Source organism: Nicotiana tomentosiformis, chromosome 8 (genome assembly GCF_000390325.3).
Source record: "Nicotiana tomentosiformis chromosome 8, ASM39032v3, whole genome shotgun sequence".
Classification (NCBI taxonomy): Eukaryota; Viridiplantae; Streptophyta; class Magnoliopsida; order Solanales; family Solanaceae; genus Nicotiana; species Nicotiana tomentosiformis.
The window spans coordinates 85626371-85645816 of NC_090819.1; the positions used below are offsets into that span (position 1 = coordinate 85626371).

Consider the following 19446-nt stretch of genomic DNA (forward strand, 5'->3'; position numbering starts at 1 on the left):
CCCACGTCTCGGAACCCTACCAAAATTACAATATCCGAACACCCACTCGATAACGAGTCCAACCATACAAGAACTACTCAAATCCGACCTCAAATCACCTTTCAAATTCCCAAAATTTAGCCTAGGAAGTTTTCACTATTTCCCCTAAATTTCCAACTCAAATCACTAATTAAATGATGAAAATAACAATGGATTCGTGTAATATTGTCAAAACCGAGTTAGAATCACCTACCCCAATGAATTTCGAAAATCTCTCGAACAATCGCCACAAATCGAGCTCTCTAGGTCCAAAAATGGATAATGAAATGAAGCCCTCGAACTTAGGCCTTTTCTGCCCAGGTGTTCCTCTTCGTGATCGTAGAAAGTCCCTCGCGATCGCGAAGAATAAAAATCAAGCTGCCCTCAAAGTACTCTTCGCGAACGCGAACCAACAGTCGCGAACGAGATACGCAGACACCCCGACCTATGCGATCGCAAACCACCTCACGCGATCGCGAAGAACAAATCACGTGAACTCCAGTCTCCCTCTTTCTTCTTCGCGAACGCGGCCCAGCTCACGAGTTCGCGATTCACTGACTCCCAAAGCTTCGCAATCGCATACACCTATTCACGAACGCATAGCACAAATTTCCCCATCTGCCTGCAACACTCTTAGCGATCACGATCGATCCCCCACTCGCGATCGCATATAAGGTAACCAGCACAGAAAAATCAGCAGTCCCCAAGTTCAAAATGCGCCGAACATGATCCGAATCACACCCGAGGCCCCAGAGACCTCAACCAAACATACCAACAACTCCTAAAATATCATACGAACACGATCGAAGCGTCAAATCACATCAACAACATTAAAACCACGAATCTCGCATTTATTCAAGCCTAATTAACTTATGAACTTCTAACTTCCAAAACTAATGTCGATTCATACCAAAACAACTCCGATTGACTTCAAATTTTGCACACAAGTCATAAATGACATGAGGACCTATTCCAACTTTCGGAATCGGAATCTGAATCCGATATCAATAAAGTCAACTCCCGATCAAACTTCTTAGCCTTCCAAACTTTCAACTTTCTAACTTTCGCCAATAAGCCGAAACGACCTACGGACCTCGAATCAAGTCCGGACACGCTCCTAAGTCCAAAAATCACCATATGGAGCTATTGAAACCGTCAAAACTCCATTGCGGAGTCGTCTACACAAAAGTCAAACTACGGTCAACTCTTTCAACTTAAAGCTCCCACTTAGGGACTATGTGTCTCATTTCACTCTGAAACTCACCTGAAACCGAAACCAAAACCAAACACCCCCGGCAAATCACATAACCATAATACAACATAGAGAAGGCAATAAATAGGAGAACGGGGCTAAAATGCTCGAAACGACCGACCGGATCGTTACAGGGAGCCTTGGTGCAACGGTAAAAATTTGTCACGACCAGGCGGTCACGAGTTCAAGCTGCGGAAACATCCTCCTAAAAAAAATACAAGGTAATGTTGCGTCTAGCAGGACCCAATGAGGTTTGACCCCTCGAGAACCCCGCAAATAGCGGGAGCTTAGTGCACTGAGCTGCCCTTTCTTCCAATGTAGCCGAATTGCCCGTGAAAATAGTGTGGGGGTATTGAAAACATATTTTTCAATGATTGGTTTGAAATCAAATTGGGGAAATGCTTGAAGCTTGTCATAGTGATAGCAAAGAGAGGAGGAGAAAGTATTGTCTTGGTTGCATCTACTCCTCTGAACCGAAAGTTCTGCTCACACCAGAAGATTGGACAAGGAATAGCTCAGGGGTCATTAAAGAGAGATGCTGCTATGGTGCTATGTATGTCCTTCAACTCAAAATTATTTGGGATGAACAAAATGACAACAGTCATCTTGCATATATTTGAACCAAAGTAAAATTTACAACCTATAAACATGCTCATTTGTTCCTTTTTTTGAGCAAAGAATAATGGAATTTACAACTTACATCATTCAGATGCTGCAATGAAATCTGCTTTAACTAGTAGTTTGCTGGTGGGTGATAAGGTGAGTGAAGGTATTTGTTCTAGATTCCTAGGCTCCTATAACAAGATCCAAATATGTACAATGTTGAAAACCTAAGCTTAGTCTTGTGATGTTGTTGAATATTCGAATAGAAGACGTTTGGATGGAGTAGACTGTAAAAGCACCCGGAGCCGGCTTGTGAGCTGATATATCAAAGTCCATTGCATTGCCATCTCAGAGTCCTTCATCTGCCTTACTACAGAGGCCTGGAAAGCAGAGTAGAAATGTCTTGGTTAATGATAAATTGGTACAATCAATCAACATAAAACTGAGTATGACTTAAATAGAATATTTGCAGATAAAAGGGCATTTACAATATTATCCCAGAGTATGATTAACATGATGTTCTCCAACCCTTACACTTTTCAACCCAATGCCAGAAAAAGCAGCACGAACGACCAGAAGATGTTAAGAACATACATTTTATGGCACCACCAACGCAACGGTAAGTTCAAGTGATTCCACAAAAAAACACTAGAACTGAATGATGAATTAGCTATTCAGGCTTTCTTTGCTCATTGTCTATCAGCTTAAGAATTTGGAGTATGACAGCTTTCGTATATAATCATAATCCTACAACTACTAGGTGTGCTGCTTTTGCCATGTGAACAGCTAGAAGCATGTGATGATATATGTTCCAAAGTTTCATTGTACTCATAAGTTGTTTGATAACCTTTCTACTAAATGAAATCAAAAATATATAGTTCATCTACCTCCTCTAGTTTGGACTAGATTGAATATACAGTGAATGGTTAATTTGTTCTGTCATAAGTTCTGCTCATCATTTAAAAGCGAAATTTGTTCTATTAAAGGTTCTATTAGTGTCCTAAAAAAAGGACTCCAAGGAATCAGTTTTTTCATGATGTCCAGAACAGAAGTTTATAGTTTCATTTACTTTCACATCAAAATCATCTTTAATTGGACCAGTGGCCTCCACTTATGATGCATATAGCATCCATCTTCTGAAATTCTCAACAATGTTCATGCTAATGTAATTTATCTTGAATTATAAAATCGTTTATGAAAAGATCTAGCACAGAATCCACTGACCGGCAAACTCAGAAATGGAAAGAAGAAAAAATAATTCTAACCTGGAGGCGCTTCCCTAGTTGAACTTCAACCTCTGTACCAAATGAAATATTGCTGGCCAGAGACTTTAGAGGATCAACACTGGGATCAACAGAAAGCAAGTTGGGGATCTGTGGTGCATAAACTAGCCTCCATCTGGCCTGTCCAAACTCTCCTTTCCCCTCTATTCTTGGCATCAATGTTTCAAGTGTTGCAGCAGCAAGCTTCTTAAAAGCAAGCTGGCCATCACCTTCTAAAATGGATTCAGCTAATTGACTCTCGAAAACTCTAGCAGCCTGTTCAGCCAGAACAGTTTTAAGTTAGTTTAGCCATGTATCAATACATCTCTTGAGCCATTTAAATTGAAATATTTAATTGTACATATAGATGTTTGTAGTTGTATTCTGCAGTTTATCTTTCCCAAAAGCATTAGATATTTGAACTAAAGTATTCAGCAGCGCAGGTAAAACATGACAGCATGGATGGATGGAAGGATATTGGCATGTTCATTCATTTAAGATCCACCAGCAATGCATGCCAAAGTAATATGATTCTTTAGCTCGCTGTAAAATAAACCACTAGAAAAATTGCTTTTGTTTCCCTCCCTCCCAACCCCTTTCCAACTCATTCTTGTGGAAGCATGCTCGTCTATTTAACCTTTGCAAAATTAAGATTGTCGGCATCCAATTAAATAAATTTCTAAATAATTTAACGTAAAAAGTCCGCCAGCTTTTCAGTGTTGTATTATTAGATTGATTGTGCATTAAGAAAACATTGGCATCAAAGTGACAACCTCAGTAGGTGACAAGACATCTTGCTCCACAGAACGTGTTGATGTGACCACTAAATTATCCTGCCATTTGCTAGCACGACTTTGTATCCTGAATTGCCACTCTGATCCAACCAAAGCCAAGTCTAGCGTTGGATCAAGTCCATTATCAGGCTCAAATTTGGCTATGTTTAGATGATCTCGCTTCAGTCTCACCTGGATTTGAAGACAATAAAGAAATCAGATGAAGAGAAAATGGAATCTCAGAATTCCACAAGGAGCCTACACCCACCCAAGAACAAAAATAAAAATAAAAAGGAGACAAAATCAACTCAGAACCTGCCAGGACGAGAAAAGAGTTCAAAAGTTTAACCTGTGTTGCAACAAGATTGACATCTCCATTCTCAAACATTAATATGCCTTTAGGCTTTATCCACTTGGGATGAGCAACACCATTTAACTCAAGTTCTCCACTGACAGCAAAATTGAGAATTAGAGGATAAACTATCCTCAGTTCTGGTCCCAGAACAAGTTTCAGGTCACTGAGGCGGATATCCAGCTTAGGTTTGCTCTCTACTTGGACGCTTTCTTTAATATCTTCAGCATCTTTACCTGCATATTACAAAAATTGGATTTAACATTCCTAATAATGAACCCAGCAATATCACCTCATCTTAAGCAAGAAAGTGAAAAAGCCATAGGCAGCTGCTGGACCATTTGATATCAAGTTTTGACGTCACAACACGTGAAAATATTCCCACATTTTCTTCAAAACCAAACCAAAACACCTTGGGAAATTCTAAGCTTCTCCGACACGACAGTTTAGATGCCGCACCCGTGTCGACACGACACTAATGTGGGTGTGGGATCCGTATCGGAACTGGTCAAACGATTTTGGGTACTTTGACCATGACGGGCGGAAAAATTCGAGACAAGATACAATTTGATTCCCAAAATCACAACCAAAACTAGGGGAAATTTCAATAAAATAGCACCTTATCTAGGAAATCAATCATTTACTTATCTACAACTTGAGAATAAAAAAGAAATCCACACTTTACAAGGCACAAGCTATATCTCGAAGGATCCGACCTCTAGATCCACACTCTAGCAGCTTAGGGGAAATTGAGACAGCAGTATATCTTAGTACATAGTTTTCGAAACCAAACACAGGTGTTCGGCTCCAAATCCAACTTGGATAACCCAGTTGGTCTGTGAGATTCTCGGTTTTAGTTTCTGATTTCCGAAATTTTGAATCTGGTCCCGTTTCTTTTTTTTTTCACTTAGGCTTTCACATTTATAAACTGAATTTTCTTTTGCTACAGGCTGCACGAACCTAATAGCTGAACAGCCCTTCTCCTTTTTTCTATTCAGCTATTCAAATATAGCTTTTTTTAGCAAATAGAGATATTTTCTCATTTTTCTCGTAACTTTTTTCATATGAAAGCGTCTAAAACACTTTAAGGTAATTATAACCAGAATCCAAACATGTCAGTTATCCAAAACCAAAAATCCAAACAAGACTGTTTCCCAGAAACAAACATAAACTGACTCTTTCAAAACCACCTCCAAAACCAGACATTGGTGTAGCTAGTCAATAATAACTAGAGTCTCTAAGAGCTTTTATATGTGTTCCGTTGTGAAAGTGACTATTCGAATCGAATGTTCTCCATGAGCAAAACAGAAGAATTTGGATTTCACATAAATGCTAAATCTGGCAAATATTATTACCCAAGCGTTTAAGAAACACTACAACCGTTAAGGTCAATGAATTGCGTTTAACAGTACCTTCTGCAAAGCATCAGACACAGAGTTAAGTTTGGACTTTTTTTTTTTGAGAAGGTAACATATTTGTATATTAATAACAAACCACACAAAGGGTGTGTAGTCCCCCATATTTATTGGAATCAAAACAAACTCCTAGTCCTTAGTCTTCTCATAAGGATTATAATACATCAAAAATAGATTCAGGTTCTTCTAAGAGCCCGTTTGGTTTAGCTGAATTTAAGCAGTTTTTAAGCACCAAGTGCTTAAAAGCACTTTTTAAGTGCGGCAGTTACGTGTTTGGATAGAAGTGTTGGAGCTAAAAATAAGTTGTTGATGTGTTTGGTAAAAAGTGCTTGTAAGCACATTTTAATGTTAAAATGACTTTAATATCCTCAAATCTGTTAACATGACAGAAAAATTTATTACTACATTTTTAATTTTAACTTGATCTGAATGCAAAATAATTTAAGTTTAAACTGATTACATATGATAATAATAAATTATTTAAAGTGATTGAATTAGAAAGATATCTAAATATAAAAATTGAGATTTCTGATAAAAATTTTTTAGTTTTTACATATATAATTTAAATAATATTTCAGAGCATGTGGGATTGATGATAAGAGGCAGCAATGCTTGAATACTGATGAGAATGACAATCAAGACTACAATGCATGTTCTTACACTCAAACACTAAAGTTCACGCCCCTTTATTTTTTTACGCCTCTTTATTCCTATCTCAAGTAAAAATGTAAAATAGCACTTTAAGTGGACCGATTTAATAAAAATGTTGTTGAAGAATGAATAGCTAAAATATTTAGAAAACAAATAAAATCAAAAAAGATATAAACAGAATTAACAGATGTGCAACAAGGAAGAAAGGGAAAAAGCTTCGCATAATAATCTAGAAGCACCAAATTAGCAATAGCAGAAATAAAAAATGGAGAATGATAGCATAGAAATAGAGATGTAGGAACGAAGACAGATATGGGTGAAGAGATGGAGGAGACGCGGAACAAAGAAGAAACCAATAGAAATTAGGGCTTTGTACCGAAGGGGTACTTTTGGAATTATAAAATATTTTAAGGGATAATATAGTAAAATGATTGGTCAAAGGCAAATAAGCTTTAAGCCAAAAAGCAATAAGTTGGGATTACCCAACTTATCACTTTTGGCTTATTTGGGACCTTTTGGCTTAAAAGCACTTGACCTTTAAGCAAATCTTAAGTTTGCCAAACACCTCAATAAGCTAAAAATGACTTAAAAGCTGGTTTGACCAGCTTAGAAGCCCATCCAAACAGGCTCTAAGACTTCTTCTAAGTTTGGACATTACTCTTGTAAGATCCCTGTTATCTGTAATGAGGGTAGTGGTTTCTATCACATAGAAAATAGAGCCTTAAAGACATCAAACGCTTCTTAAGATTGACCAGATCATAAGTCAAAAATATAAGAAAATGATAGCTCAAGGGTAAACTTAGTGTTGAGTTGTCCCACATCGGAGGGATTTGAGGTCCTTGGTCTCCTTATATGGTCTTGGGCAATCCTCACCTCATAAGCTAGCTTTTAGGGTTGAGTTAGGCCCAAGGTCCATTTATCATGGTATCAGAGCCAAGCCCATCACAATTATTGTTACCGATGTTGGGCCCCTATTTATGCTGTCCACGCTCCAGCTTGCAGGCCTTGGCGTGGGGGGGGGGGGGGGGGTGTTGAGTTGTCCCACATCGGATTTGAGGTCCTTGGTCTCCTTATATGGTCTTGGGCAATCGGCAATCCTCACCTCATAAGCTAGCTTTTGGGGTTGAGTTAGGCCCAAGGTCCATTTATCACTTAGTAATGGTGAAATATTGGGGAAATTCTCCATTGATTAAAGTCATTCTTCACACTTTGAAAATGGTACGAAGCATACACATTTTCAGAAAGCCGACATATCCTATGAGGCCTTTGTGCTTACACCTCGTCAACCAATATAGGAACTGTCTGAAATGTGTCTGATCATATTCAAAATCTTGTTTATTGTCAAAGATCAGAAACATAAAGATGTTCAGTTCATGCACCAAGATTGGCATGCATCCCCTTTCCCAGCCGCACATCTTCTTTCACAATCCTAATACAGAGTCTATGTAGTGCTTGAATAGGAGGCAAGAATATTGTAGTTAATATCAAAGGATAATAAGGGTTGACTGTTTTGTATTGTGCCACATAGTTCAATCAATTATTTATAAATTAAATATCACTTATCATAAGTATCTGACTAATGTTCCTAAATAATCAAGAGCAGTTTTCATACTCTAGATAAACACGCGTGAATAATATTATTTGAGTAATGTGGACCCTTAATAAGTTATATATGGACTGTTAGCAATAGCAAAAACAATCACAAAATAATTGGGTTGGAAATATGAATCCTCTATATCCATTGCGCTCCATTTGGGCATGTTAGTGACAACCTCCAAGTTTAGGAAGAAAAAAAATAGTCACAAGGCCCTTTCCAACACTTGGCTTCATTTCCTAATGCTCTTTATGGTCCTATACACTCCCTTTACAAACTAACCTTTTCTTTAATTTTTTTTTTATAAACTACAAAAATAACTTTGTGGCAGATGCACAAAGTCTGACCTTCATTAACTAACAGCAATTAGCAAGTATTTTCATTTATAGCATTGTTAAAGACTCGATTGGAATGTGCTCAAGTCCTAAAGCTCAGTAACCAGGTCATGTGCTTTGCCTCACTTAGGTGGCGCTAAGGTGCTGTGTCGTGTCCCTCGCTACCCATGGACCCTGTCTTTAAGAAGATGACACTAGACAATAAACACAGTTCGTAAACTGATATATTAATAGTTAAGACGACACTGTGGATGAAGTATTAGTCACTAGGAATTATGAAACTAAATATTTAGCATAAGAAACTTACCCATCATTTTATTTAAATAAAAAATTTAAAATTGCCTTTTAACTTAATTTCCTATTTCACCCAATTATAGTTTTTTTAATTTTAAAATCCTTTTCCCAAATAATCATTGTTTGTGCTTAAAGTTATTTTGTTGCACTAGTACATTATATAACTATATAGTATATTTTTTCTTCATTAGCGCCTTTTTGTCACTAAAGCCCACGCTTTGATTCCAGCGTGTGCTTGTCCCAACGTACTTTGGTGCTTTTCTAAGCTTTTTGCTTTTGACTACTTCTGTAATTATGTAGAAAATTATAATAACTAAATCTGCTAGGATATAATTCTTATACTTGAAATCGAGCACCAAAAAGACTCTTATACTTGAAACGTGGTAATTCTATCTATTATCCACTTTCTGGTCCACTCAAGTCATGAATCATGGAAAAAGGACTTTGATCTCAAAGTCAAAATCCCTGTATGACAATGATGTGGGAGGATGGATGTGCTTAAAATGAACAGCTCATAGAACTTTCAAACTTTAAAGAGAGCAAACAAAATTGATATAAAATAGAAGCTAAAAGAAATAGAGCTGAAAAAAGATAAGAAGACTGATATTTTATTATTGGGGAAGGGGGAAGGACAATCCAATTGTAGAGTTCCGGCTCAGCCACTGCACATCCATGCAAGGATATATTTTTTGTTGTTAACAAATGATATATACATGTCTTCATTTTTCCAAAACAGCAAGCTGTTTCGATATCTGGTTCTTTCCACAAACTAACATCAACCAGGCTCTCATCAAACATGACACGATAATTTTATATCAGTATATATATAACATTTCAATACTAGTCAGCTTAGGCTCAGCCCAAGGGCAATTAGTGAATGCACACCGAATCATGCTAAACAGTGTGAGCTAATGTTAAAAAAGCTTTAGTTTGACAAATCATCAAGTTGGCAATCAAAAAGCAATGAAGTACCTACCACGTAAATAGAACATCTGGTTCAAGCAAATAACCTGAACTCAACCAGGTTGCTCGAGCAAATTGATGAAGAAACCCAACTATATAGACTTTCATACTGAAATTACCTGATGATTGATTGAACTGAATGCTTGAAGCAGCGGGCTTTAAACTGAGGAAGCGCGAAACATACTTTGATGCAACTATACGATTGTAACCTCCAGCTGGAAGTCTTGATTGATCGGATGTCTCTCTATTGAAAGGAGCTGTTCCACTACCCTTGTCATGTGGCAGGTATGCTTCACCATGACTCAGCTTCATCTTCCCGGAAATGTTTGGTTGCAATATGGACCCACTTATTTGCAATTGAGTATCAACTTGCCCGCTTTTATTTCAGAGATCAAGTTTTAGAAGAAAAGAAGAGATGATAAGATTCAAATGTCCTGCTTGAGCTAAAAAATTCAAAAAGGAAAATAACGGAAGAAAATAGGAAAGGCTGAATGTAAAATGCAGTACAAGCAGTGTAATGTCTACATAGATTCATCAGGAAAGCAGGAAATGGTTTTTAAAAAGAAAACTCCAATATAAGGTGAGCAAAGGAAATACTCTATGTCATTTAAAACAAAGACTCGAGAAGATGGAAGAGTGACTTGAAGCAGAGAGAAAGCAAGTCAACAGGCTGAAAAGTGGGGCTGGAGTAGAGAGAGAATTGACTCAATAAGTTAAAGACGGAGCCACTAGCAAAATTAGTGGCTTGACGAGCTAAATTGAGAGAGAGAAATCCATAGAGACTCGTTGAGCTTGAATTGAGAACGAGAAGCTCAGAGTGATAGAACTGTTAAGTGCCCACATTGGTTGACGGAATGGATTATTGTCTCCTTATACGATTTCGGGCAATCCTCACCTCATGAGCTAACTTTTGCAGTTGAATTAGACCTATGGTCCATTTCTTAACATGGTATTAGAGCCAGAACCCTCCATATTTTTGATTTACCCAAAGTTGGACCCCCATGTTACATTGTTTAAGATACATGTAAACCCTAAACCCTATATCTTCAATGCGCCCTCTCACGTGAGGACTTAATTCTTACCATGGCTCATGCACACCTATTTTTTAACTAAGGATGACAATGAGATTTGAATAGGACCTCTGCTTGGCTCTGGTACAAACTGAAAGAATCTGAGCATCTAATCTATACGTTAAGGTAATGGGTAGAGTAGCCCATGACCATTATAAACCCCTTTGATAATCTTACACAACTGATGAGGGAAAAATATATTCTCTAACAAGATGAAACAGGAAAAAAGCTCCATGTGTCTTAGAAATTAGAGATGCAACCAGTGCCTCAACCAACTTTAACAATTTGCTTGTTAATTCACCTAGACAGATGAAACACAGAATCCTGCATAGTAACACATTTAAATATTTCCTATAGATAAATGCACATAAAATATACCTCAAGATATTCTTAGCTCGTACTTCCAGAACTTCACATTTCAAATCAATTTTATCACCATCAGATGCCTCAACTGTTCTGAGTGGCAAATTTCCCTTCACGGAAAGTTTTCCTTTTCTGCTTACCCTACCTTCCAATGAACTAATACTTAGTCTGTTTGAGTTCACTAGAACTGAGCCACCAAAGTTGGTCAGAGGTTTACGAAATACAGGTGAAGATACAGTCGCCCTATGGAAAGATGCAGATCCATCGAGTACCGGTTGTTCAACGGTACCTCTAACCTGTATGTTTGAACAAGTGACATATATCAGCACTAAGAGAAAGGGAAACAGATACATAATAAAGAGCAACTCCCACTTTTCTCTCTTGTTTTTTCTTTCTTCCTTTTTATTTTTTTGAAAATCAACTTTTACCCAACTTGAAATAGTCTGTTGACGCTTCACACTTTCATTTTGACATTTCTGCATGTAATCTAACAATTAACTGACCCTACCTGAAGCACAACTTCAGCATTTCCATGGAGCCAGTTTGCATATGGAGACAAAGCCGTCAACAACATCATGCCAGAGTCTTTAATATCAGCATCAATCCGGACTTCCCCGGCATCAAGTAGGTTCCAGTTCAACCCCTTAAGGTTTTCAGCTAGCTGAGTGTCCCAACCCTCCTCATTTCTCTCTCTGGAGCTTCTTTTATCACTAGCTTCATCAACAGGCGCTTTGCTCTTCTCCGCACCCCAACTCCGAACCCACAATGCTTCACTTTTGTCCCTTTCTGAATTATCTTCCTCTAGAACATTATTTTGGACAAAGGTCACAGGAACACTTCCTTGAACGTGTACATGACCATTTTGGATGATTGGTTCAAATTTTGCATTGAACAGGAAACGGCTGGTTGGGGTTAGTGAAGCAACAATTTCAGCTCGACCAAGCTCAATACCCCCAATGGCACCATCTAGGAGCCTTACTTGTACATCACATTCTGGTTTAGCAAGATTTCCTCTAAGATCACCTTCCATATGCAATATGCCTCTTATTGGAGACAGAAATTGCCGCAAAGAATGAACTGCTTCAGTGGCAGTTGATTCAATAACCTGAACCACTGTAGGAACTAAACTAACAGGAAAGTTTAGAACAGCAAAATGTAGGTTAGTCTTTGCTCCAAAGAGAGTTCCATCTGCATGTATCGTAGCATTATCCTTTTGAATAAAGATTCTCTCAAGACGCAAACCATCATCATTGCTGTATGCACCAGCTGCCAGAACACGCTGAGTCTTATAAGCACCCCATTCCCAGTCCTCCCCATGAAAGTCGAACTCGGCCTAGTAGTTACAGAAATCAGGACAAAAAGTTGACAATAAGAAGCAACCTGGAAGTATACTGTTCAAACATCTTATGCTGTATTGTAGGCATTAAAATCATTTCAAAAAGCTATCGCTACATATCAACTACATGTTTCTTGAATTTCGCAATCCTACTTAAAAGAAAATATCTTGAAGGGGAGCCTTGGTGTAACCAGGAGGTTACGGGTTGGAGCCGTGGAAATAGCCTCTAGCAGAAATGCAGGGTAAGGCTGCGTACAATAGACCTTGTGGTCCGGCCCTTCCCCGGACCCCGCGCATAGCGGGAGCTTAGTGCACCGGGCTGCCCCCTTTTTTTTTTACTTAAAAGAAAATATCTGAGAGGTTTGGCACTGTTTTCAGAGGAATAGGCTCCATAACTGTCACAACAAAGGATGGAGTCCATAGCCCACCCTAATAAAAAATAGATCAGGTGGGGAGGCAATTAGGTTAGAATATTTGCATGTAATACAACCAGCAAATCGGAAGGGTAAGGTCACAAGTGTAGAATCAAAATAAAGAAGCAAAGATTTGCATGAAAATTAGGGATGGAACCAGAATATATTCAGCTAAACAACCAGCTCAAACTTAAATTTTTACACAAAATCAAAATGCTACAGCATAATAACTTTTAGCAGACATTACTTTGGAAACAGACTGAATTGCACTATTTTAATGAGTTTTGTGGCCTTAATTAAGGTGGGAAACAATATATTGCAACGCAAAGACAAGCAGGAATATTCCATATCAGAATACCATGACAGAAATGTAGACTTATTTTACCATTGTGTCTCCGTTTCCTCCACCACTTGCGTCTAAAGAGCCGCTCCAGTGACCCTTAAGTTCAGCTAAACCAGGAAGATTGAATTCTTCAAGGATAACTTCATCTGAGAGAGTAGAATGACCCCGAATTTCCTATGTTTTTTGCCATCAAGAAATGAAAATTTCCATTAACTGAAAATCCAAGAGTAGCAGAATTAGCAAAAGTTTCCAAAACCTATCATGGTATTTTTTCGATAAGTACCTCGAGCAGCTTCTGAAGGCTTTCAGTATACAATCCAATTGAATGCAAACTTTGGATGAAGAGGTCCTACAAACAAGTAAAAAAGAGGGTTAAAATTTGTATTTAGTGGAAATCATTCTGCAACCAATTCAACCAATTCCATGCCCTCCAATCCTGTCTTTTTTTCATTATTTCTTTATGAGAAACAGATACAACAACAACAATAACAACCCAGTGTAATCCCACAATTGGGGTCTGGGGAGGATAGGATGTACGCAGCCTTACCCCTGCCCTGGAGGGAGACGGGCAGGGAGACTGTTTCCGATAGACCTTCGGCTAAAGAAAGGATGAAAGAAGCACTTATAGCAAGTAATATCAATACGAGGTATTTAGAAAACAGAACCCAAGAAAGCAAAAGAGAGTATGAAAGAAGCACTAATAGTCAGTAATAACAGTACAAGATATGAAATGATAACAAACTAAGGGCGTACGGAAGGCAAGTAACAACAGTGCAAAATATGTGGTAATAGCAAACTAAGAATAAAAGGGATACCAAACTAACACTAATACTTTATGAGAAACAGATAATTTCATTATTTCATTACCTTTGACCTTGACTGAACAGCAGGGTCAGAACTTCGAGAGAGAAGCCTTGCAAGTGGAAGCATCTCAGCAATCTCAGCTCTTGGAACCTCAAGCCTCATTCTCCATCTACCCATGGAGGATATAACGCTACCCAGATGTCCCGTCATTGCTCGGTGAAACAAATTACCTCTCTCCTGGCCAGATGGCATCCGATCTCGTGTGCCTGGCAGTACATATTCACCTTGAAGCTCATATTTACTATTGCTTTGCTCCAAAATGGACTTCTCAATGGTGATCTAAGAAACAAGGTATCAACCAAATTGCATTATTGGTACTGGTAAAACCTTAATCATGATACTGAAATAGATAACGGAATTTGTCATTCTCCATCAGTAATAACAGCACATATAAGAATATGCATTCCATAAACCACACCATTACACAGCTGAATGGACTTATCCCCTTTTTAAATAGAAGAAAGCAGGCAACAATTTTCTGTTGTCATTGAAATAATCCTTTTGAGCAATAAAACAAAAAGATATGATATATTTGTACATCAATCAGAGGTGGACTTACTCACAGGGTAGAGGGGTCACCAGCCCCCAGTAATCTCGGGAAAAAATGTATGTATGTGTATATATATATATATATATATATTTTTTTTTTTTTATTTTTTTTTTTTTTTTTTTTGTTTGGCACTCCAACTCACGAAAGTTGAGCAGCTGCATTGGTTTGTTTGGGGTGCACATATTGACCTTTAGCATGCTAACTTGGGTTCAATTCCCACTGCAGCATTCGCCAGTTTTTTTTCTTTGTAGCAAGTAATTGATATGTCTGTTAAAAATAGTGGTGCCTCCACCACTTTCAAATTTTGGGTCCGCCTCTGACATCAATGAACTAACACTTGATTATAACCGTCCAATGATTTATGACATTTAAGCTTCAAGCCTTTATCCATCACACAAAAAACAATTACCTTAAAGTTTTTAGAGCCTATGAATTAAGTAGGTTCATCTTATCTAAAGCTTACGCTTGTCAGACTTTAATTATGCCATCAAAACATGTTCTCACATATGTAGAGGCAGATCCAGAATTTGAACTTGATCGTAGGACCTTTAACTCAAGCACTGAACTCACTGTACTTTTGAAATTATGGGTTCAGAATCTAATATAGCTGAAATTTTGTGCTTTTTCACATATATAACTATGTTCCATGTCAAAAGTACTGGGATCGGTTGAACCCGTAGCTCAAAAGCTACATCTGCCACTGCACATATGAGAAGTATTCTTTTATGTAGTGGGACAAATGCAAACTGTTTGATGGTCTGATGAAAGGTAGAGTAAAACCATGAAATTCGCTAGCTTTACTACTTTCTTTCAACAAAGTTGTTTCATGTTATACGAGTTCTATAGAAAGGACAAAATTTTTAAAGAAATAAAGTGAAGTGACCATGAGTTGACATTTAATTCTATTTAACAGGCGAATGAAGAAACGTATGCATAAATATACTTGCAATAGTCAAAAAAAGAGGTTAGACAAGTTTGAAGCAGCAAATGTGCATGATTGAATATTGATACAAGAAGAATCAGGTGTATATCACAAATAAAAGGAGGAAGAATAGTAATCAGTTAATACCTGCATCTAGAGAATCTCAGAAAGTGCTAGGGTTGGGTTTATCTTAAATGGCTCAGAAAAAATCTTTTATAGTAGGTCTTCCTTCTCAAGGAATCTCCATAACCATAAAGTTGATTTTCTTCTAACAATGTAGAGAATAACTTAATGGAGTTGGATCAGATTTCTTTTTCCATATGAATTTTCTTTTGTGAAATCAGTAAACTGTATTAAGCACTTCTCCCATAGTACTTGGCTAACTACCAAAACAAAATTCAGCGTCCATGTATAGCCACTCTTTATAGACTTATCAGGATCCACATTAATCCTGTGTAGGCTAAAAGAGGATCAAAGTTTATTCTCTGCATATTCTATGCTCAGCAACAGTTTTAGCTTAGCAGTAACATAATCTGGTTCAACTGTAAGATATAGGAAGGAAGGAAAAGAAAGAGGTAAGTGCGAAGACCAGTGTTGTGAAATGCGCTCGCTTCAGCGCTTAAAGCGCGAAGCGAAGCGAGGCGGGCACGGGGTCGCTTCTATGTTGTGAAGCGTAGCAGGTGAGGTGACGTGTGCGCTTCTACCAAAAAGCGAGAAGCGACAGTAGCGAGAGCTTCAGTATTTTAAGTGACTACAACGTTAAAAATAAAAAAACTGTGTCTTTTAACATCATCGAGCAGCAGAGTAAAACAGCGACTAGGGTTCCCAATTTAGCATTTTTCAAGTTCAAGCCCAGGTATGTGATTTTCTCAGCGAAATGCTGCCAATTTTTTTTTTCCTTCGATTCTTCTTTTTCTCATTCTCTTCTTCTTCTTCTTTTTATTTTCGTTTCAGTCCTTAAATTTACAGCGAAATGCTGCCCAATTTTTTTCTTACTTACTGCCATTTTTTCCGTTTCACTCCTTCCGTTCTTTTTAGTTCTTACTGCCATTTTTTTGTGCTATTCAGTTTTTCTTTTAATAGCACTAAAAGAAGATAGGAAAGACTCGGCTTGGGCTTATTCTGTAAGAGCTAGCGAAACCAACAAGATGGCAATTAGATGTCTTTTTTGTGACAAGATTTTGAAGGGGGGAATCTATCGTCAAAAATTTCATCTAATCGATGGTGATCCAAACACCGCATCTTGTCCTAAAGTTCCGCCGCATGTGAAGGAAGAAATGAAAGCATACCTTAAAAAAAAGAGTTAAGGACTCAAATGCATCATGAACAAGTGCATAATCTTGATAATGACGATGATGAAATAGAAGAAGGTGCTCCTTCATGTAATTATGGATGGCTACACTGGTTTGGTGTAGTCCATCTTTTAATTAATATAAATATGTTACCTTTTCAAAAAAAAAAAAGAAATAGAAGAAGGTGACAATGGTTTGTCACTTCCATTAAAATCATAAAAGTGGGGAAGGATACAAACAATGTCTTCAAGTTGTGGATTTACTGGTAAGACTAAAGGTCCTATGGATTGTTATTTCCCGAAAAAAAGAGGAGATATGGCAGGGAAAAGTGGTAATCGTCAAATTGATGCCAAAGCGATTTTGAGGGATCGTGCGGTTGCAATGTTTGCGCGGTGGATGTAGGATGCAGGTCGTCCTTTTAATTTTGTTAATTAAACTGACACTTTATCTGCTTTTATTGTGGCCGTAGGCCAATATGGTCCAGGAATGAAGCCTCCAACTTATCATAAAGTCAGAAGTCCATATCTAAAAAGAGAGGTGGAAGAGACTAACAAAATCGTGGAGGAGCACAAAGTAGAATGGAACAAGTTTGGTTGTTCCATTATGATGGATAAGTGGACAGCAAGTAATGGAAAAATGATCATCAGTATCTTGGTGAATTCTCCTAAGGGAAGCTTGTTTCCCGAGTCCGTTGATGCAAGCAACCCTTCTACTGATTCTTTAAAAATGTACTCCTTGTTCAAGAGTACAATAGACTCTATTGGAGCAGAAAATGTTGTTCAAGTTGTCACGGACAACGCCAGTGAAAATATTAAAGCTGGTGATTTGATGTCTACAAGGTACCCACATATTTATTGGACTCCATGTGCATCACATTACATTAATTTGATCTTCGGTGACATTTTCAAGGAAAGACTCTTCAGTACAGTCTTTCATCAGGCAATTAGAGTGCATTCCTATCTTGTTAAAAGGCCTTTGTTATTAAATATGATGAAGAGATTTACTAAACAAAGAAGCTTGGTGAAACCTGCAAAGACAAGATTTACTACAGCTTTCTTGACTTTGAATAGGATGTATGAGCAAAAAAGCAATTTGAAGAAGTTGTTTGTTTCAGATGAGTACACTAACAGTGCCTATGGAAAGGAAGCTCAAGGGAGAGAATCTGCAAATAATATGCTTTCTAATGCATTCTGGAATAATGTGGTTCATGCATTGAAGATTGGTGGTCCTTTAGCTAAAGTGCTTTGTTTGGTGGATGGGGAGCAAAACGAAGCAATGGATAGGGCAAATGAGGCTATTCGAGACTCATTTAGTGATAAAAAAATATAAAAGTGTCTTTGAGATCATAGATAAAAGGTGGACAAATCAGATTCATCGCCCTTTGCATGCAGCTGGACTTGTTTCGAACCCGGAACTATTTTATGACAATGAAGAGAGGATTATAGGAGATGCAGAATTGTGGAATGGATATATTGAATGTATTGAGAAGTTGATACTTGAAGAATCCGAGCAAGATAAAATAACAGAGCAATTTAGTACTTATAGAAATGATGAGCAACTTTTTAGAAAAAAACATGGCTATTAGACAAAGAAAGACGAAGTCACCGGGTGAGCGAGTGCTTATATGTTGCTTTATAGTTAATAAGTTATTTCTTTATAAATATTATGTTTTGAATATTTGTTCTACTTCTACAGTTGAATGGTGGAAGCAATATGGCCATTCCACTCCAGAATTACAAAAGTTTGCCATCAAAGTTCTAAGTCTAACTTGTAGCTCATCCGGGTGTGAAAGGAATTTGAGCGTGTTTGAATATGTAAGAACTAAGAAGAAAGATTTAGTATATTGAGATAATTAAATTATATCTCAATTGTCCCAATCTTACTAATTACTTATTATTTGCAGATTTATACCAAAAAGAGGAATAAACTAACCTTGAAGCGTCTCAATGATCTAGTCTTCATTAAGTACAATAGAACATTGAGGCGTCATTACAATGCTCGCAATATAATTGATCCAATTAGTTTGGACAACATTGATGGCTAACTGGAGTCCCGGAAGATCATACAAATGAAGTATTTGAGGAAACTTCTAATTTTACTTGGGGTGATGTTGCGGAGGCACGTGGAATTGGGGAGAGGATTTATGGTTTGAGGGGGAGTACTTCAACTTCAAGCTCACAGAGGAAGGGAAAAGAAGCAGCTACTTTGTCGCTAGTCGATGAAAAAGAAGAAGAAGATGAGCAATATAATAATGATAGTGGAATACAAGAATTTCACAATCTTGTAGAAGAATGGGATGCTCATTTTGTGCTTTCATTGATGCTACTCTTTAGTTTTTACATTGAAGTATTGAACATCTGCTTACAGTTACATGTGTTGTCTATGCAGTATTTATTTTAATGTTTTTTTTTTTAAATTCCGCTTCACTTCAAAAAAGTGAGCGCTTCGCTTCTCGCTTTAAGCGAAAAGGGACTTATCGCTTTTCCTCGCATCACGCTCTTCACAACACTGGCGAAGACCTAATTTAAAATAACCAATTGAGTTCTACATAGAATCAATAGGCAGGAATGATCCAACCAACTTACCGAGGAACAAGACTTGGTGGGACATGATCCCTGCATGTATTTGGTGGATAATTTGTAACGAGAGGAATTTAAGATGCTTTGAAGGGATAGTCAAGTCTGAACGGAAGATCATTATGAATTGTATATTTTTGTTTCATATTTAAGACAAGGTGGGTTGCTCTAATGGTAAGCACCTTCCACTTCCAACCAAGAGGTT

General features: G+C 37.7%; 1 protein-coding gene across 1 annotated transcript in view; it reads right to left on the reverse strand.

Annotated features, from left to right (window-relative positions):
* Window positions 1–1853: 1853 nt before the first annotated feature.
* Window positions 1854–19446, reverse strand: part of LOC104093258 (protein TIC236, chloroplastic) — a 44231-nt gene continuing 26638 nt past the window's right edge. The window contains exons 15-24 of the mRNA XM_009598986.4: window positions 13905–14180; window positions 13321–13386; window positions 13080–13211; window positions 11454–12278; window positions 10961–11241; window positions 9632–9888; window positions 4258–4496; window positions 3909–4100; window positions 3139–3411; window positions 1854–2253 (exon numbers count right to left, since the gene is read on the reverse strand). Coding sequence (XP_009597281.1) covers window positions 2107–2253; window positions 3139–3411; window positions 3909–4100; window positions 4258–4496; window positions 9632–9888; window positions 10961–11241; window positions 11454–12278; window positions 13080–13211; window positions 13321–13386; window positions 13905–14180 — 2688 coding nt within the window. The 3' untranslated portion in view covers window positions 1854–2106. The remainder of the gene's footprint in view (window positions 2254–3138; window positions 3412–3908; window positions 4101–4257; window positions 4497–9631; window positions 9889–10960; window positions 11242–11453; window positions 12279–13079; window positions 13212–13320; window positions 13387–13904; window positions 14181–19446) is intronic.